The 25,179-nt window shown below is 48.7% G+C and overlaps 1 protein-coding gene across 1 annotated transcript in view; it reads right to left on the reverse strand.

The window, feature by feature from the left end:
* Positions 1-461: 461 nt before the first annotated feature.
* Positions 462-25,179, reverse strand: part of Aldh1a3 (aldehyde dehydrogenase 1 family member A3) — a 34,864-nt gene continuing 10,146 nt past the window's right edge. Inside the window, exons 4-13 of the mRNA XM_021166690.2 lie at positions 20,435-20,564; positions 19,857-19,918; positions 18,997-19,125; positions 16,540-16,653; positions 15,391-15,493; positions 13,504-13,688; positions 9,526-9,690; positions 7,651-7,808; positions 6,254-6,328; positions 462-2,333 (exon numbers count right to left, since the gene is read on the reverse strand). Coding sequence (XP_021022349.1) covers positions 2,261-2,333; positions 6,254-6,328; positions 7,651-7,808; positions 9,526-9,690; positions 13,504-13,688; positions 15,391-15,493; positions 16,540-16,653; positions 18,997-19,125; positions 19,857-19,918; positions 20,435-20,564 — 1,194 coding nt within the window. The 3' untranslated portion in view covers positions 462-2,260. The remainder of the gene's footprint in view (positions 2,334-6,253; positions 6,329-7,650; positions 7,809-9,525; positions 9,691-13,503; positions 13,689-15,390; positions 15,494-16,539; positions 16,654-18,996; positions 19,126-19,856; positions 19,919-20,434; positions 20,565-25,179) is intronic.

Raw genomic sequence — 25,179 nt, forward strand, 5'->3', positions numbered from 1 at the left:
GGTTTCTGCTGCAACATCATTGTCAGGTCATAACCTGGTAACTGATGTCTCTTGGCAATTAGAAGCCTTAAGAACTTCAGCTAAGTTAAGTCTAGACCCTTAGATCATCATAGACAAAGTCACAAAAGTAGACACACGGTCACTATTTGGGGACAGGATGTTTTTTCCCCAAATCCTCATTTTCTGCACTTGCCATTGTTGCTTTGTGATTAAAAGGAACTTAGGCAGCATAGAAGGCACCTTACACTTTGCCTGGGAGCCACGGGGCTCTTCACCATGCAAGACTGTAGAAATGGCCATTACCATCAAGAAGAGCCCTGTGAGTGCCCGACTGGAGGCGTGTGATTTCATTTTTCCCATTGTCTTATCAAAAGCCACATTGCACAGAAGTCTCAGAAAGAGAAGGGCCTGCCATCTCAGAATTCAAATGGGGTTGGTCCTTCAATGAAAAACAAATAATGTTTCTCAGTGTCCAACTTTATTTTTTTCATTGCTGAACACACAATCTGAACTTAAGATCAAAATCCCCAATCCAATTGATTTAAAAAACCATACCACAGGGGTAAACCTTAAAAGAAGTGAAATCTAACATTATATAGATTTTCATTTCTAAGTACAGTATATTACAGAAGGTTAAATATACTACCTCTGTGTACTTACAGCTATAAAAAGATACATTAATGATACCAATTATAAATAATGTAACATTTCATATTAAAGGCATTATTGTACAATGGAAGAATGGCAACCCTCTAGTGTACTATGGTAATGGGTAGTGCCTAGAGTTGGTGAGATACCGAAAATTCAGTGTCTGAAGCCAAATCCTGATTTAACTAGTTACGGGAGTGTAAGTGCTGAGGGAGGAAAGAAGGTGAATGGAATATTGCTTGTCTCCGACTGGGCTGAGAGCCCCGAGTCACGCCCCACATTCTCTACCACACACTGGTTCAGAGAGAAGACTTAATTTCTCAAGCTTGCTCAGCCCAACTTTATCCTCAAATGTAAGCCTCACATCTAATTAGGCAGGTGCATGTTTCCTGACAGTGAAAGTTACCCAAACAGCAGTCAACCCAAAGAATGTGGCTCTACCCTTAAAGCTTTATGGGGACCGTTTTAGTTTTCCAAGTTCAAACATGAAATTGCACATCATATGCATATATCAAAGAGGAAAGGGAAAAAATGTTTTAACATGACTGAGGTACCCAGGTCACTTGGTGGTCCCTTGTGGGATCCAGGTGTTACTTATTAGCCAATCATAAATGAAAGCCCAGACGGGATTTTGAAGACCACAGACCTATGCAGTGGCAGCTATTTCTCGCTGACATGAGCTTCACTGATCTAAAACAGGTAATGGAGCTGGAGAAGAGAAAAAGGAAGTGGGCGTGCCCGTTACTGAATGTGGTAGAAACGGGTATTTGTAAAAGTGAATGGTGGCTCTGAGGGTCAAATGTGAGGCTCCATTGTCCAGGGTTTGCTCGGCCATGGTAGTTCTAACATGAGCCCTCAGTGGCAAAGGTGACACGTTGTCTGCCTAAGATGGGCCTATGTCATGGAAGACCATCTCATAACTATAGGGCAAACTCTTTGGGATGTTGATTTGGTCATTCCAAAGTCAGGATTGTTTTCAAGGTGAACCCCATGGCCAGTGCCCATATGCAGTCCTTAGGACCCACACCCCTGCACACCAAAGGCTTCTGGGGCCTTTCCATGGCAGCTTCCCTAAGCTCCCCACACTGGGTCCCTGAAATCCTCCCTTCACCTCAACCCTGATCCTTTGCTTGTGAATAATCCCACTTTCCCCCTCAGAACGAGGAGGGACTTGTGTGCACAGATGACCCCAAAGAGACCCCAAAGACCAGATTTGCTCACAGAACATTTAGTGAGCTCATTCTATATCCCTCCTGGGGTCAAAAAGCATTTAAATTAACCGTGGGACACTCCAGTGACTGTCTCATAGTTAAGAGCGCTGGCTGTCTTTGTGGTGTCCTGCACTCAGTCTAAAGGCAAAGTCAGAGCTGGGTAAGAGTTCCTCTCCAGGCAGCCCTGCAGTTTCCCACATCCTATCTGTCTGCCCACAGTTTGGTCCATAAAGCATGCGTGTGAGTGAGAGGAAAGTCAAAACCATTGAACTCCAGTAGATCAGGTGTCCAGAAGAGAGGGTCCTGGGAAGCTGAGCACTGTCATCCTGCTTTCTGCTCGTGGCGAGCTGGAGTTGCCACGGTCAGCTGTCCAGCTTTTGAGGAAGAAGCCGGCCTGTCCTTCAGGGGTTCTTCTCCTCGAGTTTGATGGTGACGGTTTTCACTTCTGTATATTCAGCCAGAGCATATTCTCCTCTGTGATGACAGAAAGGGGGGGACAGTTCACACTGTCAGTTCACAGTCCTGGGAAACCTCCTCTAAAGCCTGAGCATCCTGTGGGGCAGCCTGAGCGTTGGGGTTCGGGTTACAGGGCAGTGTGGTGCCTGGACTTAGTAAAGGCAGTAGGCTCTACGATGTACTTAGTAAGTGTCAGGAACTGGAAATGCGCGTTTAAATGCTAAGTTCCTTTGTGTGATGCTTTTGGTGAGGGTAAAAGAACTGAGGGTTTGCTTTTGGACAATGAGAGAAGAAAAGCAAAATAACACAAGTTCTCTGTGTCAAGGGGGTGGCTACGTGGCCTGTGCACTGAACGGGGTGTTGGAGGCAGGGGATCTGGGGAGTGAGAATCGCACCAACTATGTAAGTGTCAAGGGGTGATTTGTTACTCTTTGATGAGACAGAAAAGGTGATATCCAAGCTTGAGGAGGTGGCCAGGGGACCCCAGGGACATCTGGCTCTGACAGGAACAGCTGCAAGAGGAGCTGGGTCAGAATGCAGGGGAAAGGGAGCAGATACTAGCACAGGAGACAGACAGGGAGGTGATGGCTCTCAGCATCTTTGGAATATTTACTTCCCTTACATTTTAAAGGGGCCGGGATTTTTCCTAGGCATCATAGACCACCATTGGAGTAGACCCTCTTCCCAGAACCCAGAAACATATTGGATGCTATTCCACCATAGCATACTCTTAGATCTTGCAGAAACAAACAAACAAACAAACAACAATGGATTCTGGTTTTCAACAGAAAAGATAATGAGATGTCCTCTTCAGTCACAGTCCCATCTCATCTCTGAGACCTGAAATCCTGGGGTAAGTCCAGCATCGTCAGCCTTACTTCAGAACATTTTAGAAACGCAGGTTGTGGGGCCTCACCCAGGCCTACTGTGGTAGGCAAAATACTAAAAGATGTCCACACCCTACTTCCCTGTCCTAGGGTACAAGTTAGGTTATATAGTAAGGGAGGGTGATGTTGGAGATGGAATTGTTGTAGCTAACCAATTGACTTAAAAGGAAGGAAGGAAGGAAGAAAGGAAGGAAGGAAGAAAGGAAGGAAGAAAGAAAAAGAAGGAGAAAGAAAGAGAGAAAGAAAAAGGAGAAAGAAAGAGAAAGAAAGAGAAGGAAGAAGGAAGGAAAGAAAGAAAAAGAAGGAGAAAGAAAGAAGGAAGAAGGAAAGAAAGAAAGAAAAAGGAGAAAGAAAGAGAAACAAAAGAAAGAGAAACAAAAAGGAGGAGCAACGCAAGATGGACCAGAGCAAGCACATTTCCCAGTAGCTTTGGTTTTAGGTTTATTTTTTGTTTCCACCATTAATTTTTTAACTATCATTTTAAAATTTAATATTATTTTTACTTTAGACAAACAAAAACAAACCAAGTAATTACTATGTGAACCATTGAGTGATCGAACAAAATGAGTGAGCAGAGGGCCATCTAACAAGTGGAACTGAGAACCACGGAGAACAGCCTGACCTCCACGCATCTCTGCCGGATGAGGTTTTTGTTCTCTGGCTTGGATGCTGTACACCTTAGTTACAGTGCAAATCAAAGAAATAGGAAGCAGTGTACCAAGAGGAGCAGAGTTTCCAGGCTGCATCCAAGACTGGCCCAGAAACACATCCTGGAGGGGCTGATGGGTGTGCAGCCAGTAAACAGCCCAGCCACGGTAACCGATGTGGGGAAAACTATGGAATCCACCATGTGGTGCTCCAGCATAAAAAAGGGGAACTTGTTGCAACACGGAGACATTAATTTAAAACAACTGAGAATAGAAATTATTTTTCAAGGCAGTTTCTAGACTCCTAACAAATGATTTTTTAAAAAAAACACTTCATTAAAAAAAAAAAAAAAAAAAAAAACTTTGGGAAAATATATGCCCAAGATCCAAAAAAAAAAACCAAAACAAAACCCAGACATTCAAGAAAGTCCCCAGAGCAGCTGTCAGGATGAAACATGACTAAGGTCTGTGTGCTTTCAAGCCGGTCTGTGGCAGGCATAGGAACTACAGACCCCTCCCAGGGATAAGAGGGGCCCAGGTAAGAAAGCCATGGGGTAAATCCTCAGTGATGCTAGGGAAAGCGGGACAGTAGGCATCCCCACATGCCTTCTGCTCACTCTGTGTCCTTCCAGTGATCTGCACTTAGGAGACTGGTGTATTCATTGCCTCCTGCCCTCTGGAAGGAAGGCTGTGAGAGCTATGAGTTCCTTAGCCCTCACAGCCTGGCTGGCTGAAGATAGACCACCAGAGGAGACAAATGACCACATGAGCTCTGGTGGCTTCGTTGGAGAGGTTTACAGAGATGACTTCTAGGACAGGGGTTAGCTCAGTGGCAGAGAACTTGCCTGGCATGCTGGGTGACCTAAGTTCAAGTCCCAGTACTAAAACAAAACAAAATCCCCCAAAACAAAACTTAAAAAAAAAAAAAACCGTCACAAGTGATCTCTGTCTATCAAGTCCTGGGCTACCCAAGGCCAAGGAACCAGAATTGATCTTAACTCTTTGTCTCTTTTGTTGTAAGCCTTTAATGGCTGAGCCATTTCTCCAGCCCTACTCTCAACACTTATGACCTCCTAACCTCCTGAATTTGTGTCTTCCCGTGAGAGCTGTTATCCTCTCTCATGGACCGTCTCCATGTATCCACACATGACTGTCCAGGGGCTCTCACAGAGTCTGTGCTCAGCAAATGTCAGTACCAGCAGTATTGTTGCCATTGGAGGAGTCTGGAGGGAATTCAGATGTCCCTGGCCCTGCCTTCTCATCCTTGACTGCCAGGCTTTGCAAAGCAGAGGCTCCAAAATGGCAGACACATCAGACTGCCAAGAGAGCACCATCAAGTTCCTGCCATGGGCTTTTGTGGCCAAGAATCAATACATAGTTATATGCAGGTCAGTCGTAGGGACAAGGAGGGTCCAAAGAAGAACATTCTATGCTTTCTGCTCACATGTGCAGATGAGTCCTGGGCCTGCGTCATGACCTGAACAGAACTGAAGTGGAATAAGGGACCCCCAACTCCAAATAGATCAGTCAAAAAACCGGTGGAAGGCAGGCCCTCTCCACCACAACATACTTAAGAATCTATCAGGAGAGCTGTTCTGCATCCGCACTAATGCCCAGGCCAGGAAGTATCCAGGATCTGTACTGACTATGTAGAAGGCAGTGCATTTGTATATAAATGACACAAACTGTTTAAACAAAAGGGAGAACATGCTCACTCAGAAATGTCCAGGAACAGCCTTAGGGTGTTTGTTGTCACAGATGGCTCACCAGGAACACTGAGCCTACTAATATGTTTATCCACACTGGCTAATAAAACCAAGGACCTTAGTAAGGGCAAATGGAGACAGGGTGCAGCTGGGGACCCCTGCATCTTCACCCAGGGACACTCCACCTAACTTTGAGCCTGGGCCAGAGGTAAGATGGTGCGTCCTTGAATCACCAGAGAACAGGCAGGGAAGGTACAGAGGAACTTGTTCAGACTCAGAAAGTACTGCAGAGGCCATGGAGGGGCAACCCAGCCCCCTAAAAAGCATCCAAGAGGAATCAGAGTCACCCATGTATGTCCCCAAAGCCTGTGCCAGGCTCTGAAAGAAAAGCTGGGCAGATTCAGAGCCTGACTTGAGCCAGTCTGTTTTCTCTACCCAAAGTAGAGATAGATGTGTGTCATAAGAGTGTCGATTGCCACATCTTCATCCTGCTAGCCTAGACCTAAGAACTGTAGAATGTCCCTAGGGTGATGGCACTGGGCAGGAGAGGAAGTTGAGGCTACAGGTTGGTTGTAGGGCTTAGAAGAAGGCAAGGATGGGAAGGGGGGAGGGAAGAAGTGAGAGATCAGGAGCAGCCTCCATTGAGGGACCACCAGCCTTCATGGCAGAGGGGACAATGAGGGTTCAGAAATACTTACAGTTCTCTGCCATTCCCAGACATTTTGAAGCCACCAAATGGAGCCTGTGCATAAAATGCATTGTAGCAGTTGATCCTAGAGCAAGAATGAAAGATGCCTGGGTTACCTGGAGAACACTCCCCTGTATCTTAAGACACTGCAGCATCATGATGCCCAGTGTGCTTCAATAGCTTGAGCACAGCACACTCCTTGTGTGCTCCTTACCCTTGCTTCCTGTTCTTCCTGCCAGAAACTACAACTGGAATATACTGAGGAGGAGAGCTAGGGGATGAGTTAGCTGATGAAATGATGCAGGTCTGACCTCAGAGCTCTGCTTCCTAGACTGTGTGACTCTAAGCTTGTTCAACCTCCTTAAGTCTCATCTGATCCATCTGGAAGATGGGTATGAGTATCTATCTATCTATCTATCTATCTATCTATCTATCTATCTATCTGCAGAATTATCAGCGAGAAGGGATACATGTCCATACCTTGCAGCTTGTTATGTGTGGACTTTAGAATCCATCAGAGACAAAATCAGAGAGATGGTGTGACACAGTGTGTCAAGGGTCCAGGCTTTGGAGCCTCCTCAGCTATGCCCAGTGACCCATGATAACCACAGGCTCTGCACCCTCAAATTCAACCAACTTCAAACCCAAAGTTTTTGTGCAGGATTTTTTTTTCTCTTGCCACTACCCCCTAAGCAATGTTGTACAACAAATATCAACACAGCATTGTATTAGGTGTTGCAAAACATGTAGGTGCATGCAGGAGAGGATGGGGTGTGTCTTGGTGGTAAAATGCTTTTCTAGCATGTTCCGGGTCCTGGGTCAGAGTGATAGCATGGGATACATAGATCAATGTATGTATATATGTATGTATGTATGTATTATGTATGTATGTATGTATGTATGGGGGGGTGGATGGATGGATGGGTGATGGATGGATGGATGGATGGATGGATGGATGGATGGCTAGATGGCTAGATAATGAGGTAGATAGATGTATGGATGGATGGGTGGTCAGACAGACAGACAGACAGACAGACAAATGGATAATACAAGCCAGCCAGCCATCTGGAAGATGTGCCTAAGCTACCTGCACATACAAAGCACTTGAGTAGCCATCGAGTTGGGTCTCTCAGCAAGGAAACACTTCTCTGCAGTTCAACACTGAGAGTCAACTGCACTAGCTGTGTAATGCTGGACCAGTCACTCCAGCTCGTTTTTAGGCCTTGATTTCTTCATGTGAAACATGCAAGACTTAAGGCCACAGGGTACCCATTTCAGAAGGCGATCAACAGAACCCTTAACAGTGAGAGCACATCACATAACCTCTGTTGACGAAACTGGGAAAGTGAAACGAGTAAGCTGGTTGCTCGGACAACACAAAAGCTTCAGTGTGTGTGCTCAGCTCACCAGACTGTCCCCGACTCGAGCGCAGCAGCCAGCTTCAGGGCTTTGTCCAGGTTTTTAGTGAACACTGCTGCTGTGAGTCCATAGTCAGTGTTATTCGCTCTTTTGATCACCTCCTCCAGGTTTTTGAACTTCAGGATCGGCTGCACTGGTCCGAAAATCTGTGATTAATTACAGGGAGGGAGATATGTGAGTGAGGATGGGGCTGCGGGCCCTAAGCAGACACCCCAGCTTTTATGGCTTTCCACAGTCTGAGAGCCTCTCCTCCCAAGAAAAAGAACCCCAGAGACCTCTATAACTGTGTGACAACTGAAATTTGAATAGGGAATTCAGACGGAACAAAAACTGAAAGATAATCCAAAATATACATTGTATTTATGTCCCCTCATGCCAGCAGTGTTTCTGAGAACCTTCAGCCTTGGCTTTCTGGGAAGACTCATATACAGCAGAGTGTACCAAAGGAAAGCACTGGCTAGCTTTCTGGAAAGTTCTCTGGAAGGGTGTTCATAAGTGGATAAACGCTGCTTTCCTGGTGGGGTTTTCTTTGTTTGTTTGTTTTGTTTTGTTTGAGACACAATTTCTCTCTGAAACAGTCCTGCTTGCCCTGAAACCCTCTTATAGACCAAGCTGGTCTAAAATTCACAGAGATCTGTCTGCCTCTACCTCCTGAGTGCTGTTGGGATTAAAGGAGTCACCACTCTCGGCTCATTCCTGGTGTCTTTTTCTGTCACTTAATAAAGATACCTAAACTATTTCTATAGTGAGTCCCAGGGGACAGATTGACACAATAGTCATCCAGCAAAGAAGAGCAGAGAGAGGCTGCACGTTTGCCCATTTAGAGGAGAGTCTGAAGGGAGCTTGTGTGTGATTCAGCAGCAGGTGGGATTACACGCCAGGACAGTGCACAGCCTCTGGAAATGGCTTCTCTACTTCCTCGGGAAATGTACCAAACATCAAGAAATGTACCAAACAGCAGCAACAACAAACTACTTTTTAAAAGAAGTGCATAGAGCTCTGTGCCTCCACAGAGAGGTGAGAGACCTTTCAACATCTCAAGGAGAAACTATCAGATCCCCTCACAGGGAAGCCCATGTCCACCCCCCTCACATGCTCCAGAAGGTCTAGGCCAGCGGACCTCAACTTTCCTAATGCCACAACCCTTCAATACAGCTCCTTGTGTTATGGCGACCCCCAACCATAAAACTGTTTTCGTTGCTACGTCATAGCTGCAATTTTGCTACTGTTATGAATCATAATGTAAATATCTGCTTTCAGAGGGTCTCAGTGTCGTTTGACTCCCTCCTCCTCCCTGCCCCTAGTGAGGGTTTGATCCACAGGTTGAAAAACTGCTGGACTGGGCCCTTCTTACTCCTTCTGTGCAGGAACAGCTGCCTTGTGCCTAACAAAGGAAGTACGAGGCAAAGGGAGATTTACACCTTCATGGGGGTCTGCTTAATCCCCGTCATTCTCAAGAACAAATGTGGCAGAAAAATCAATGAGAATTATAGCTAGGCCTCACAGGGATACTTGTTTAAGAACGGTCTAAGGAGTGGAAGTGGCCACTGTTCCTGAATCCATAGTTTGGTGCCTCTTCATACCCGAAAGTCTCAGAGATGTCAGAGCTGGGCTGTGCGTGTAACTGTGCAGAAGAAACTGGGCTGCGGCTACCCAGTGACCATAAGCAAGGATGAAAACAGGACTGGGGTAACTGTAGCTGCTGCAGGCTTTGGGGTTTGCCAAAAGCACCAGAACCCCAGGCGACAGCAGAGCCACCCAGCAATGAGACTGTGTGCCCTGTGAATCCTTCTGAGAGACCTGGAGCCTTAGAATTCTTTGGAGGACTCCCGGGGCCTCTGTTTTGGCTGTAGCCATGCCTACCTCCTCTTTGGCAATCCTCATGTTGTCCGTAACATCTGAGAAGACCGTGGGTTTGATGAACAGCCCTCTGTCCTCCATGGCTGACCCCCCACATTCTAGCTTGGCCCCTTCCTTCTTCCCACTCTCAATCAGCTCGAGGATTTTGTCAAACTGCTTTTGGTCGATCTGCAAGACACAGAAGGGAATTATAACTACGTTCTTCCAGGAGGGGACTGTGGTCTCGTGTTTTCAATGGCCCTCAGCACTGTCAGCAGGTCCTTCTCTGTTCTGTGTCCTTGTCCAAGTCCTAGATCAGAGAGCAGAGAGCCTTGTGGGTGGAGAGTCCTCTCCTGCACAAACACACCCTTTGGAACACCAGGGCCACAGGGAGGCCGTCCATCCTCACCTCCATCCTGAGGCCTTACTCAAGTCTGGTTCCCCTCCTCATGCTGTGAGGTAAGGTTTAGGGTGAAGCAGATTCGGGAATGATTGCATCCTCTCAAGTCTCAGCATTCTGCTTCCATTACTGGATTTAACAAGTAAACACGGGATGCCCAGCTCAACGTAACTATCAGAAACACAACACACAGTGGCTTTTAGGATATGCCAAACAGCTATTCAGGATATACTTAAGCTAAGGTGTCTTCAGTTTGTCCGAAATTCAAGTCTAGTGGTGGTGCATTTGCCTGACAACTCTGCCCTGCTTACTGCGCACCGCAGATGAGGGTAGGCTCTCATTGGAATTATCCTATCATGGTGCAGAGGAGGGAGCAGGGACTCAAAACCCCTGGGAACAGTGGACTGAGCCTCACAGTAGGGTCTGGGTACTGCTGATCAGCAAAGTTCCACCTTCTGCTCTCTCCTTGGCTAGAAGGTGCCCTAGGCCACACACCACAGATTAACACCCAGTTGGGGGACCCTTATCTGGTCCCCCAACTATTATTAACTATTAACACCCAGATATCAAAAGGCCACCCCTTCTGGGGATGGCTCAACAGGGAAGACGATCTTCCTGTCTTCTTCCTCAAATACACATGTTCCTATTGTGACTGGGTTGACCGACCGCTCCTTCCGTCCCAGGCTGAGAGAGACAGAATTTAAGCAACAAAGGTTACCGAGACATCCAGATAGGAGGCTGGGTTAAATTCCAGAAACATTAAATGGGAAAAAACAAAACCCAGGGATAGAGAAATGGCTCAGTGAGTAAAACGTGAGGACTTGGGCTCTCTGGCATCCATGGGGGCGGGGGCAGAGGAACTGGACATAGTGACCCACACCTATAATCCCAGCACTGGGAAAGTGGAGACAAATGCTCCCCGAGGCTTGCTGGTCGGCTAGTCTCACCCACTCAGCGCACTCCAGGTTCAGTGACAGATCCTGTCTGAAAGAATAGGGTGGATATCAACCGAGGAAGAACCTGACCTTGACCCCGGCCTCCATACAAACATACAATATATGTGCACACATATGTGCACGTGGCTGCACACACACCTGAACAAACACACATGCATGCAAACACAAATACCCACAGACAGAAAAAGAGCAAAAAAAGTAAATAAACCCATTTCGGGCCCAGAAAGTTCTTTGAGATTCTTCCTAAGAAACAATAAAGAATCAAATAGTGAAGCCAACATGATCTCTTGCACACAGAGATGGGGAGGAAATCCAAGCACATAATCACATTTGCAAGGAAATCCTGGAGGGGAACTCCAGGAATAAAGGCCATACAGGAGCCCTGATGAGGGGAGAGGGGAGGATGGGTGGGAGTGGAGATAGTGAACCCCTTCACTGCAGTCCTTTGTACATGGTTAGGGTCTAGAGCAATATGCTTGCATACCCACAAAAAGTAATGACAGAAACCCAAACACGTTCTGTTCCCAGCCTTCTCCACCTTTCTCTGGGTGAACCACATCTTGGTTCAAAAGTTCCAGATGGGCTGGCAAGACGCTTAGCGAATAACGGTGCTGGTTGTCAAGACTGACAACTGGAGCTGAATCCTGGGCCTAGCAAAGATCCACACAGGAGAAGTAGGTGGCTTCTGGCCTCCAGATCCTTGCTGTGTGCATCCCTCCTCCCATACACAAATGTATACACATACAAACTAAATAAATAAATGTCACTTAAAAACATTTTTTAAATGTGGGAGGGGGGAGTCCTTATGTAACCAAACCCCTCTCTCCTCCTAGGGGGCCAACATAGCTCATTGGCGGAACTTCATCAGGCCTCAGGTCTTGGCTGGCTGGAACTAAGTTCTACCGGCAGACCCCATCTGTTCTGCAGGCAGCGTGGGTCCCTGTCAGAACCCCTACACACCCATGCTCCACTCCCCCCGATGAGTCCTCATAAACACGTTGTTTAAATCTAATAGCCATCCGTGAAATGTCAGCTGGTGCCTACAGTACAGGAAGGAAGATCTGGCAGGAAGGGAAATGACAGGGCAGGGCACAGCACCAGAAGTGAGAAAAGATGGCCCCCACAGGACCTCTGCAGAGGACGCCTCCGGATCCCAAGCAGGCCAGGTGGCTTCCTTGCTCGGCTGCCAAGTTAACCCAAAAGATGATGGAATGTTCCAGCAAGCAGACTCCAGTCCCCAGCCCCTAGGTCAGCAAGCTCTTCCACAGGCCTGAGACACACAAGAGCGTTTAGGCAGCTGGACAGCCTTGCAGAGTAAAACCTTACAGGTCTGTGGAGAGGGGGAGGGGTAAGAACATTCACAGGATCCTAACTAGTGTCCGGTTAGACAATGTAAGTGAGTTCCACAGGGACTGTGCACAGAGAGCCCGGGTGGGATGGACAGAGAGCCCCTCCCTGACCCACACCACGGAAATGTCACACCAGAGATTTGAGAAGAAAAGGAGAGAACTGTCAGGAGAAAATGTTTCCCACCTATTCCAGCTCAATGCTACAATTTGTGGATTCAGTACTGGTTTGTGGTCATGTGTGCACAGAGACCATGGGCTACCCTGTGACAGGACTGTAGAGTTTGTGGTTGAGGCTGGGCATGAGGAATGCACACAGCTTCCCCACCAGGGACATGTGACACCAGAGCCACAGAGCACATGGGCTGCAGTCAAGGTTGGTGTCGCCTTGGCCAGAAAATCCTCCTCCATTTCTTGTCCAGCCAGCATCCACACAGAATAGTTAAGCAAAACTGACAAGGATGCCCTGAAATCACGTGGGGATGTGCATCTTCTAGGTCAGAGGGTTGCCAGTCGGGGCATCTGCCTTTGCTGAGTTCTTCCTGGTGATGCTGTAACTTCCATTTACTCCCATTTCCCAGATGAGAAAACTAAGGGCTGGAACAAACAACACAGAGCCTCCTTTGGGCTCAAAAATATCCTGTGTAAACATTTGGTGCCAATTCAGTGTGCCTCTGGGATAGACAGCAGGGAGTAAGTCATGGATATGACTGGAAACCTGAGGGCTAAGCAGGAGTCTGACAAAAACAGAGTTGCCACCATTCTCTACTGCAGTGGAGATGTGCGTGTGCTTTACAAACTTCCTGGTTGGAGCTATTCCCATTCCCAAACCAGGCTTGCAGAAACCTGTTCCCACTGCCCAGGATACAGCCCAATCCCTAGAGTCTCTTCACCCTCGGGTTACTTCATGCAATAATGCATGTGGCCTTGCAGGCCCTTGAGTCAAGCTTATCAGTCATCGCCCTGACTGTCTCCCTCTTCGGCAGGGTTCAGGGAACTCTCTCTATCCCCCCCGCTTTGAAGGTCACCATATCAAGAAGGCTGTGAAGGCTTCCCGATATGGCTACTGCAGATAGCCTCGTGCCCCGGATGCACTGGGTCCTCCCTGATTCCACGAGGATACCGCTCCATTTCCTCTCAGAAACTGTTCTTTCTATCAGCTTCTAAAGAAAAGCTTTGAGTGGACAGCACAAGCCAGTTCTTTTCCTTGGAGGGGGAATCCTGTCTGTGACCATGCTTCTGCCTAGCTCAGTCCCCGCAGAAGCACCACACGTGGGGACACCGTCTGTTGGTGGGTTACCTGAGGCCCCTGCTCCGTTTTGGCATCGAAGGGGTCTCCAACCGGCCTCTTCTTGGCGAACTCCACACTCCTCCTCACAAACTCCCCGTAGACCTGCTCTTCCACAAACACCCTGGAGGCCGCTGTACAGCACTGGCCTTGGTTGAAGAACACTCCCTGGTGAGCACACTCGACGGCCAAGTCCACTGGGGGTGGGTCGGGGGAGGCAAGAGGAAGCGATTAAGTTGTTACAACAGGCCTGACAGCTGCAACTCTAATTACCCCCACAAGAAAACAGGGCCCAGATGACTGCATTTCAGAAACTAATTTTTCTTTCTTGGCGCTTCCCAAAGGAGAGGATGGGGAGAAGGATTTTTAGATTCACCAAGTCTGAGTTAAGAAAGTCTGGAGACTCGGGCTCTCTTGGTGCCTTTAATATGCTAATGAGTGTCCAGTGAGAGCACTTTCCAGTTTAACTGTCCATAGAACTCCCCACCCCAGCTTTCCTGTCCCTAGAGGGACTGTATCTCAGCAGGGTTGGACCAGGACAGTCTCACAAGGATCTCAGACCTCCCTGCACCCCACCCCTGCATCTGGGCCAGGGGCCAGGTTAGCGTGGCCCCTCCTGAAGACATCAGTTAATTTTCTGGTCCCTGGTGGGAACCAGGAAGGATGAGTGAAGTGGCAAAGTATTGCATGTCACCCTGAACATTATGTCAGGATTTAATTTGGGAGAATGGCACTCCCTGGAGGAGGAGGCCAAAGGAAAAGGGGGAGCAGGCTCTGTTTTCATGACCCTTGGAAAACCAGCCCCTACATAGGGTTCCCCTCATCAGTGTAGGGACAGCAGGTGGGGCAACACAAAACAGGACTGGCTCTTTGGGAAGGGGGATTGGGACCCTAAGTGTGAGTCACAGGAGGGCTTAATACAAAACTGTTCCAGTGACTCTGGGAGCAGCATTGCTCAGACCAGAGGTGGGCAGTTCCTCTCCACAGCCTCTCTGGGAAGAAGAGTTCTTCCTCACTCTTCTCTCCCACTGAAAGTCAGCTTTAGGGAAAGGAACCGGTCCTTCACCTCTTAGTGACAAGTGGTATCCGTGTTATCATTTCTCAGGGCTACGTGCCATTCCAGTCTTATCTGAGCGTGGAATGAAAGCCTTTGTTCTCTGCGGCAGGGATTTCTGGCACGAGGGGACAGTGGGGAGGCTGTTCTCTAAGGCATGGGTGCTCTCAGGTCTCGAGGAGCCACACCTTTTGGTAGGTGACCCAGTGATCAGAGGATGAATGCTCACCATGGTCCTTCCTGCCCCCTTCTGGACACAAGCACCAACAATAACATACACACACTTTAATACTGCATCACCCAGCTCTGGCAAGGCACAAGTTGCACCCAGCTGTGTGCCAGGGAAGAGCCACACAGGAGTGACACCCAGAGCATGTTTTTGTTTTGTGTTTTGAAGGGTCAGCAAGGCTGTCCTCTGGTGTGTCAGCTGGTGTGTCAGGCCCAAGACAAAGAAGAAAGAAACACTTCAACTCTTTCAAGAGCCCAAGAAGACTGCAGCCTCAGTGGCTTGAAAATAGAAAACTGGACGCCCAGCGTGGGGAGCCTGCCTCCTCCTTCCCTAGCCCAGAAGGGGCCTTGTAGGAGAGACTAGACCCTGTGTACAGACTCCCCACAGCCTCTTCTATCTCCTTAGGGGCAGGAAGGTGAACTTAGCCTTCAGGTGCAGACCCTGCAGTACCCGTAAGCCACATACTTGCACAGCTCAGCAATGTTCTGCCCTCTACAGGCTTGGGCCTGTAGGGGACAATGGCAGGCCTCATGAGGAAAGCATCCCATTGTGTATGTGTATGGGTCCTGAATGCACACCAGGAGGCGAGGAGAGATGCATAGCCCCAGTGACTCACAGTCAGCATCTGCACACACGATGCACGGGTTCTTGCCTCCTAGCTCCAGTGTGACCCTCTTCAGGTTGCTCCGGGAGGCGGCTTCTCTGACCAGCTTTCCAACCTTCAGGGCAACAATTAGGCTCTGTCAACTCTTAGATGTGGTGAACGTGTGCAGGCACGCTTTGGGCACCCTGGTCACCTGCCTCAGTGATGCACCCCAGGCATGATGCATCATACTGTTACCCAGCTTTGGTTTACCAGGCTGACCACTGCAGCGGAGCACCATGCTGGGTGACCTGGCACTCCTACTAGTCACAGCTGAGACTCTGCCAGCCCGATATGGAGGTGGTGCTGGTTTGAGAGGACTGTCAAGCCAGGGAAACACCAAAGATGACATATGACATGTTCTCTAGAACCCTTTAAAGACCGAGCCCACCTTGGGAGGAGGAGTGGGAATCGGTAGCTGAGGGAGTGCCACAGGACCACCCTCCCACATACCCTGACAGGGTCTCTCTTGGACCTGAGTACTCAGTTGGATGCAGGGCTGGCCTAGTGTGCCTCCTGACTCATCCTGTCAACAAGTTTAGCCAGGTACCAAGAACCTCAGAACTGGGAAAGACCTGGGAGACTTTAAGCTGGAGAACTGTGTCCACATTGCCAGGACCTGTTTAATACCATGCAAGGGAATGATGGTTGTAGGCCAGAGTCTAATTCTTACTGGACTCTCTAAGGATGCTCACCCTGGCTGCCAAAAGGGATGGCAGGGCTGGGGTAGGTAGCATTTTGCTTGTCTTCTTTTTTTTTTTTAATTGATTTGTCGGTACTCTTCACATATGAAGGATATATAAACATTTGGAGAGCTACATGCTGTACAACTGGTTTTCTCCCAGCTTATTTATCATCTCTTGGTTTTAATGATGTTGTTTATTATATGGATCTTTTACATTTTTATTTTATCTTATCTCTCAGTTATTTTTTTTCCCCTAAGGCTTCCAAACTCTATTAGCTATTTATTTAGTTTGGGAACTGGAAAATTTTTCTAATAGTTTGCGAATAGGTTTAGAAAAAGGGAAGCAAATAGTATTTGAGCTTCTCAAGGAAACGTCGGTGGGTCTCAAATAATGGAGCAGTTGTTGTCTCTGCCAGCAGCTCACAGATAGGGCTTACCTCTGTGGAGCCGGTGAAGGCTATCTTGTTGATCTGCGGATGGGAGGAAATCGCTGCTCCCACAGTGGGCCCGAAGCCTGGTACAATGTTCACCACACCCGGAGGGAACCCGACCTGGGAGGGACAAAAACGGCATCAAAGGATCAGGCAGACAGCACCTACTACAAACCTAGATGCAAGTGGCCAAGAGTTGTAGCCCTGTAAAGTCCCCAAGCAAAGCAGCATCCTCAGAGGGCAGCTGGGTGACAAGCTGGCCAGGATGCACCCACATCAGCTGCAGCAGCCCCACCCCACTGCTGTTTTTCTAATCCTCTGTGCTGGCTGCGGGTGAAGGCATGTGAGAGAATTGATCACACCCAGGAAGAGTCTATCATCCTAGCAGGTCCCGAAGCAAAGGCTCAAGGATACCACTAGGTGGCAGTGGCCGTCCTGGATAAGACTGCCAGTGTGTGTGTTTGGGGTGGGGGGTGGGGATGTGTTGGGGAGAGAGTGTGTGTGTGTGTGTGTGTGTGTGTGTGTGTGTGTTGAAGGAAGAAGAGATATCTTGATCACCCCCTCTTCAGACACACACCTATGCCCTTGCCAAGCCAATGTCAGATCGTACTCTGCCCAGGTAAAATGGGAAATCCTTCTGTTGTGAGTTTGGCTTCATGCTTGCATTATGGGTTCCCAAATTGCACAAGAATCCTGAGTGGGAGACACTGAGGGTCCCGGTCCACAGCTGGTTCTAACTAATAAATAAATGGCAGGGCAGGGAGACAGAGGTGGGACTTTAGATTTCCCAGGCAAGGAAACCAAGGGAAGAGGAAGGATTTAGAGCCCTCACACTGGGAAGCAGAAAGATCAGGCCTGTGAAGTGCAAGACAGGGAGACTGCTAACAAGTAAGAGTCAGAATCATGGCCCTGGTAGGGCTGTAGGCCTGGGTTCAGGGCGACCAGGATGGAATATAGGTTTTAGTAAGAAATAATTCAGGGGATGGTGAGATGGTTCAGTGGGTAAGAGCACCGACTGCTCTTCCAAAGGTACTGAGTTCAAATCCCAGCAACCACATGGTGGCTCACAACCACCCATAATGAGATCTGATACCCTCTTCTGGTGCGTTTGAAGACAGCTACAGTGAACTTATACTAATAAATAAATCTTAGGCCGGAGCAAGTGGGGTTGGCCAGAGCAAGCAGAGGTCCTAAGTTCAATTACCAACAATCACATGAAGGCTCACAACCATCTGTACAACTACAGTGTGTACTCATATACATAAAGTAAATAAATCTTTAAAAAAAAAGAAAAAAAAAGAAATAATTCAGGAATATCAAATGGGAAGGTGTGTTAGTCATGGGGAGGTTTGGAAATGCCCAGCCATTTAAGGCATATTAAATATAAGGCTCTCTCTCTCTCTCTCTCTCTCTCTCTCTCTGTGTGTGTGTGTGTGTATCGCGCACACGAGAGAGTCTAGAAAATTGGGGCTGGTAGCCGCCAGAGAGAGTAGAGTGAATTACTCCATTACAGCTACATCCTTCTCCTTGTTGGCCCCACTGGGCTCATCCAGGATTGGCACTTGCTGAGGCAAGGGACTGCTGATATTCCCATACTCACACTCAGGCTATGCACACACAGGAGACCTCCCTGTTAACAAGACCAACCTAATGAGGTGTGCCATTCCCAGCACAGGGTCTTGTCTAAGACTTTATTTTTAAAATGTCAGTTGAGGGTACAGTGTTTGACTCTTAAGTTTCCTGGGCATTATTCTGTAACAGCTGTGATTTTAGAGCCTAGCGTCTCTTTTGCATGAAAGCATGTGTGGTCAGTGAGAGGAAGGTGTGTCCTGGCTGGTTACAGCAGCCCCAGCCTCCCTCAACCGGTATCCCACCCCGCTGCCTCAGTCCAGCTGGGAGTGAAATGGCCGCCTTTCTTCCAGCTCATCTTTCTTCCTGTTCTTTCAATCTTCACTACATGTGAGCCGATGATGGAACGGCTGAAATATGTTGCCAGGTGTGTCTGGCAGGTGTCCCTCTAGGCCACTGCTTCCCTGAGTTGTGGCTCCCTTGGGGTGGGGAAGACAGTGGAAAGGCTCCTGGGGACCTGCACACAGCTGCAACTAACTACCTAGCTAGCTAGCAAGGCCACCCTGCCCACCTCCCATGGCCACTAAGCCCAGGACCCATGGGGTTTGGAGATCTCGTTTTTTGGCCCCCTCTTGCAATGCTCTAGATAAAACACAGAGAGCTAACTACTGGTTTATGCCTTAATGAGAGAGGCGGGTTCTTATGAGGTCCGTGGTGAGGAATAGCAGCTTCTAGATCAACTCGCATGTGCACAGTCACTAAGCTAACCAGTCATGCCCTTCCTTCTGCATAGTGAGCTGGTGGCTGGCTGCTGTCACTGCTTTCGATAATGCCTAGCTCCTGGGTGTGTGGATCTATCCAGAATACATGCTGTTTCCTCGTCAGACTCCTTACCTCTTTGATGAGAGAGGCCAGGTACAGAGCGGTGAGAGGGGTCTGCTCAGCTGGCTTCAGGACCACGGTGTTCCCACAGCACAGGGCAGGAGCCAGTTTCCAGGCCAGCATCAGCAGGGGGAAGTTCCACTGTGCCAGAGAACAAGAAAGGGGCCTTGAGGCTTAGGTCCACTGTGCCCGCATCCCAGGGCCTAGCCACTTCTGTGGATGCTTCCTTTGTATGGCCTGGATTGGGCTTTGAAGGGTAGCATTGGAGTATGCAGGACTGCCGTAGTCTAGTGCTTGCTCGGCTGATCCTGGAGGATGCTAATGGACAAGAGGTCTACCCTCTGTGTCTTCTTATTCTCTCCAAAATGCTTGCCAAAGGAGTGACATTTCCCTTGTCTCCTCAGTCCTCATTCATTCAGCTGCTGTGGAAGTGGCCCAGGGCTTCCCAGATAGGCAGGGCCAAGTTCCTCAACCTTTGCAGGGCTCAGCTCCTTAGTGTCCCAGGCTGCAGGAATGAAACCTGCTATCTCCCAGGTGTGCTTATCCTAGCCTGAGTTCCTACTTGCCAGCCTTCCTCTGTTTCTGTCCGAGGAGGGCCACTGATCCATGTCTTTGTCCAGGCAGGTCTTACTGTTTGCAAAGCCCACTTCTTGGGTGACCAAACATTCCTGTGTCCCAGGCCCAATTAAGAGACTCTGTCCCAGAGAAGCAGCACTCAGACCACTCAGCTGGAATCCACTGTGCCTCCTACCGAACACCCTGAACTATCTTAGGAGCCCTCAGGCGTCAAGCCCTGGGCCCACTGCCTGTCCCCAGCCAGGGGCTGCTGCTGTGAGCAGAAACAATCTGTGAAGGAACACTTTCTTACTCACTGGTGTAATGGCCCCACACACCCCGATGGGCTCATGCCTGGTGAAGCACACAACGTTGTCATCTGGAAAAGAGGTGGCATAGGGGAAGAGTACAATCGTGGTTAAGAAGTCCACATGGATCCAGGTGTGGTGGCACATGCCTTTAATCCCAGCCTTGGGAAGCAGAGGCAGGTGGATCTCTGGGAGTTCAAAGCCAGTCTGGTCTACATAGCAAGTTCGAGGACAAACTGGAGCTAATAGAAAGACCTTGTCTTCAAACAAAAACAACAACAAAAGCACAACACCATCATCAACAACAACAAAAACCCCACAAACAAAAAAAGAATTTCACTGGGTCAAATTAAAAGAAATAAATAGAGAAGCCTTCAAGAGTCCCAGATCTCTCTTATCTGTAACACAAAGAAGTGGTTTGGGCTCAAGTTCAAAACATGAATTGAGTGCCCTTGAAGAAGAATCATTGTGGTCCATGTGGGGACAGGGCCCATGGGACAGTCGCACTGCAGAGGAAAGATCAAGGGGGGAGGAGAAGACAGGGCCCCCAGTAGACCCAAGCAAGGCTGGAGTCTGTGCAGGCTCACCTGTGGGGATGGTCCTGCCCTGGATTTTGTCTGCCCACCCGGCAAAATATCTGAAGGTCTTAATACAGCCTTCCAGGTCGACGAAAAAGGCATGAAGGAATGGCTTGCCGGTGTCCATGGTCTCCAGAGTCTGCAGGAACAAGGCAGCATCTTTTGTAGACATAGCTTTTTCTTCCTCCTCCGGTTGTTAAGTAGTGCAGGAGACAGCACAAGCACAGAGCATAGCTCTCTAGACCTCAGTCTTTCCACACCACTTCAGAAAACCTGCCTCTACATTGAAATGGACCTGCCCGCTATGGGCAAGGACTGACCCCTCCCCCTTTATTGCCTGGTGCCTGAAGCGGGGAGTGGGGGGCTGGTGAACATGGGCACTGTCTCCACCGATGCTCATTTGAACATGCGCTGTGTGCCATCTGCCCTGGCATTTGTTCTTCCATCCAGAGTGCAACAGTCTCCAATGTACCATCCAGACACATGAATTCGTGCACCCCTAGGGAGCTTCCAGAAATTTGGCTGGCAAGAGGATGGCTTTTTTTTTTTTTTTTTTTTTTACAAAACGGAAAGGGAAGACTCTGGATTTTCCTTCTCAGCTGAGCTGGTCAGGGTGGCACTGGAAAGAACCATGGAGCTCAGGGGTGTCAGGCCACCAGCACAACACTGCAAGGCTTCCCAAGCAGGCTGCTGGCCGGATGTGGAAACAGACGAGGGAGGGCAAGCTAGCCGGACTATGCTTGGGTGCCGCTGCTCAATGTTGGGATTCTTTTCTATTTCTAGCCTGGGTGAAAGAAGCCCCTTTGTCCTTCACACAAGCAGCCCTATGGAGCACTGTGCTGAAACATCCACTTATCTGGCCTCACAGAAAGTCTGTGCTCGTCACATTGCCTAGGGCTGAATTCCTGCTGAAATCTTTATGGAGCTAGATGATGCTAGAGACAGGAAGGGAGGTGCCTCCTCATTCCAACCCAGGGCTATACTCCCAAGACACTCGCCTGTGTCTTACTGGATGCTGGTTGCCTCTGTTCCCATTGGAAGATACTGATAAGGGTTCAGTTACTAAGGCTAGCAAGGCCCAGTGACTCGCTGTGGCTGAACACCAGCCAGCCTTAACTTCCCAGGATCCTAGTTCTCACCTGTCAAGTGGCTGTCCCTGGGCATTTGGAAGACTTGAAATAGTCAGGATTCTTCCATCTGACATCTAGTTCAGAGACAATCAACAGAAACAACCGCAGCCTTTGTGTGTGGCATGTTTGTATGGACATATCCGTGAGTGTGTGGACACACATGCGTATGGGTGTGTATGTACTTGGGAACGTCTCAGCTCCTCATCACCTTACTTTTTTGAGACAAGGTCTCTCTTTGAGCCCGGAGTGCACCGATTTCACTAGCCAGCGAGCCCCGGGATCCTCCTATCTCCATCTCCTTAGCTGTGGGGTTTACAGCTACCTCCTGCCATGCCTAGCTTTTTATGTGGTGCCAAGGATCCAAGCTCAGGTCTTTATGCTCATGCTGCAAACACTCTGTTGACTGAACCATCTCCCTAGCCATGGGAATCGTCACTTCTGGTTGATGCTGGCTGAGCCCTCAGATGTCTTCTACCTCAGTTTCCTGTGCTGTAAAAGGAAGATATTATCAGTTTCACCCTCTTGGGGCTGGTGTGTGAACTAAAGCAATCGGGGAACACAACACTCAGATAAGTAGCTTCCTGAAGTGCTATTGTCCAGATGCTAACTGGTAGACAGACCAGCTTTCCCTTACGCACTGGATGGGTGCTTGGTGACCCTCATTCTTCCTAAGGAGGAGAGACTCAGACTTGCTAAAGAGTGACAGAAATTGGCTGGGTCTGAGGGTCTGAGGCTTGCCCTGAACGTCAACCACTTGGAGACCAGCATGACACCCAGTACCCTGTACCTTTGGCCTCTGTGGATTTGTGTCCACTTTCATTTTTCTGAGGAGAAGCCTATACTTGCAGCAATGTCCAAAGACCCCCGGCTCTAGACAGCCCCCACGTGCATGAAGCTAGGGATCTGTCTATTCTTGCTCTTTTCTGTGATAAGGCAAGATGGAGCATTGTGGGTAAATCTGGGACACGGCATCCATCCGCTTCCCTTCCTGGATTTCTACCTCAGGTTTGGTAGCCTTGGACAAGGTGGTTATTTATTTATTTATTTATTTATTTATTTATTTTTCTGGGCCTCAACTTCCTGACTTTGAAATGAGATAATACATGCTGTAAGTCCAGAGCCTACAAGTCAGGTCCGTGGAAAGCATCCAATAAGCATTGCCTACAGATTGAAATCATTAATTTAGGCAAGATTGCTTAGTAGAGCAGTAACTTGAATTTTCTGGGTTGCTTGTAAAGAATGAGTACAAACAAAGCCCAGTTCACAATAAATTTATGCTAGACTGAAAGTTCTTTAAATGGGAGGGGCAGCTAAGGAGAAAGCTCAGTTGGTAAGTGCTTACCACGCAAGCATGAGGACCTGCGTTCAATCCCCAGAACCCACATTTGAGAAAAGCCAGGTAATGGTGGCACACTCTTGTAATTCCTGCATGAAGAAGGCAGAGACAGATCCCTGGAGCTCACTAGTCAGCAAGCCTTGCCTAATTAGTGAGCCTTAAGCCAATCTGAAATTGTTTCAAAAACAAAAAACAAAAAAAACAAAAAGACGAAGTGTGTGACTCCTGTGGAACAACATATGATGTTGACCTCTGACCTAAACACACACACACACACACATGACCTGAGCATGCACATCTATACTCACATGTTCTGACTACTGGTTCGGTCAATCTGACAGGAGCTAGAGTCATTTGGGGAGAAAGTGCCCTCAGAGATTGGTCTGTACACAAGTCTATGGGAGCATGTTTTGATTAATTAAGGAGGGTCCACAGCGCACTATGGGCAGTGCCAAGCCTGGACAGGTAGTCCTGAAAGGTGTAAGACAGAAAGTTGAGCAAGCCAGTCAACACCACGCTTCCATGGTTTCTACTTCTTGCCTTGAGTTCCTGCCCTGATTTCCCTGAGTGATGGAGTAGGACCTGAAAGTTCTAAGCTGAAACAAGCCCTTTCCTTCTGAAGTTGCTTTTGGCTGTCGTGTTTTATTACAGCAATAGAAACTCTAACTAGGAGAGGTAGCCATCTCCACATGCAGAAAAGAAAAAAAAAAGGAGAGAAGAAGAGGTGGAGGAGGAGGAGGGAGAGGAAGAGTGGTGGAGGAGGAGAATGTGGAAGAGGAGGAGGATGTGGAGGAGGAGGAAGAGGAGAAGGGAGAGGAGGAGGGAGAGGAAGAGGAAGATTGGTGGAGGAGGAGAATGTGGAGGAGGAGGAGGAGTGGTGGAGGAGGAGAATGTGGAAGAGGAGGAGGAGGAAAAGGAGGAGGGAGAGAAGGAGGAAGAGGAAGATTGGTGGAGGAGGAGAATGTGGAAGAGGAGGAGGATGTGGAGGATGTGGAGGAGGAGGAAGAGGAGGAGGGAGAGGAGGAGGAGGAAGAGAAGAGTGGTGGAGGAGGAGATTGGAGTTCAGGTAGAGGCCCGAGCTTGAGAAATGAAGTGTCAGCCCCAGACTGGAGCTGGTGGTTGTCTTACTGCTGGGATTCAGACGTGCGGCCACCTCCCACTCCCAGCGTTAGTTTCTTTAGCATATGAAGAGAAAAATGCAACCTTCTGAAAACTTAGTGTGCCTTAGTGTTCAGATGCTACAGGACAATTAGCTGCTAGTGTGGCTGCCCCAAATGCCAGTGTGCCCGGGCTGCAAATGAGGGTCCAGAAATGGCACCCAAACTCAAAGGTTAACCTCCTATCAAGGAGGAGCCTTGTGTGGCACCCACGGCAATGAGCACCCAGAGGGCCAGAGCTTGGGCCTAGGTTCCTCAACAGAACTAGAAAAGTCATGAACCATGGTGGCCCCAACATCTGTTTCCAAACTTTGAACACAGAATAAACACCCAGTTCCATCAAACCACTGAGCCGGCATGAGAATATCACAGAATAAAGCATTTTGCTACTCAAAAATGCAGGAAACCATATCAAGGTGGAGAGCGAGGGGCGCCCTCCTATGATGTGGTTAGAGTTTTCAAAGCCATATTTCCCAGTCATTCTCGGGGCCCTTTAATGTTGGGGCCAAGAGCTGGATCTTATTTCTTGTGGGCAACCAGGTTGTAGTGGCAGGAGTGGTGCGCTGGGTGGTGGCCCCATCCCCCCACCTGCTTCTGTCTGCTATGAACATGCTATAGTGCCAGGGCAGTGGGGCAGGAGAGAAAGGTGGCCACGCACTGTCATGGATGTCGCTGACACTTGAGGACAGGGCGGGGAGGGTTACCCAGGGCACATCCTCTTCAGCCTGCTATTAGTACTCATTGCAGACCGATGAGCTCATGCAGGGGAAAACAGAAATGTTTTTGAAAAAGCCAGTTTGGCAGCTTGAACAGTGCGGCTGGTTTTCAGTGCAGGAAGAAACCAGAGGCTCTCTGGAGCTTTTACCCTGGGAGGAAGCCACTCTCACTTAGATTCATCCTTGCGAATACAAGGCCTAGCACCGGGAGAAGGAGACAGAGCTCAAGGTATCTGCACACCCCTCTCAAGGAGAGCTCCCCTAGCCCCCAGGAGTCCACAAGCTCAGGACCAAAGCAACTCAAGGGTCCTGGCTGATTGTGTTCTTTAAAAGGGTGGCTATTCTCCTGATTTTCAACATCAGAAAACCAAAACCAGCCAACCAACCAAAAAACAAAACCAAAAACCCTTTCCTA

The sequence above is a fragment of the Mus caroli genome, chromosome 7 (genome assembly GCF_900094665.2).
Source record: "Mus caroli chromosome 7, CAROLI_EIJ_v1.1, whole genome shotgun sequence".
NCBI lineage: Eukaryota > Metazoa > Chordata > Mammalia > Rodentia > Muridae > Mus > Mus caroli.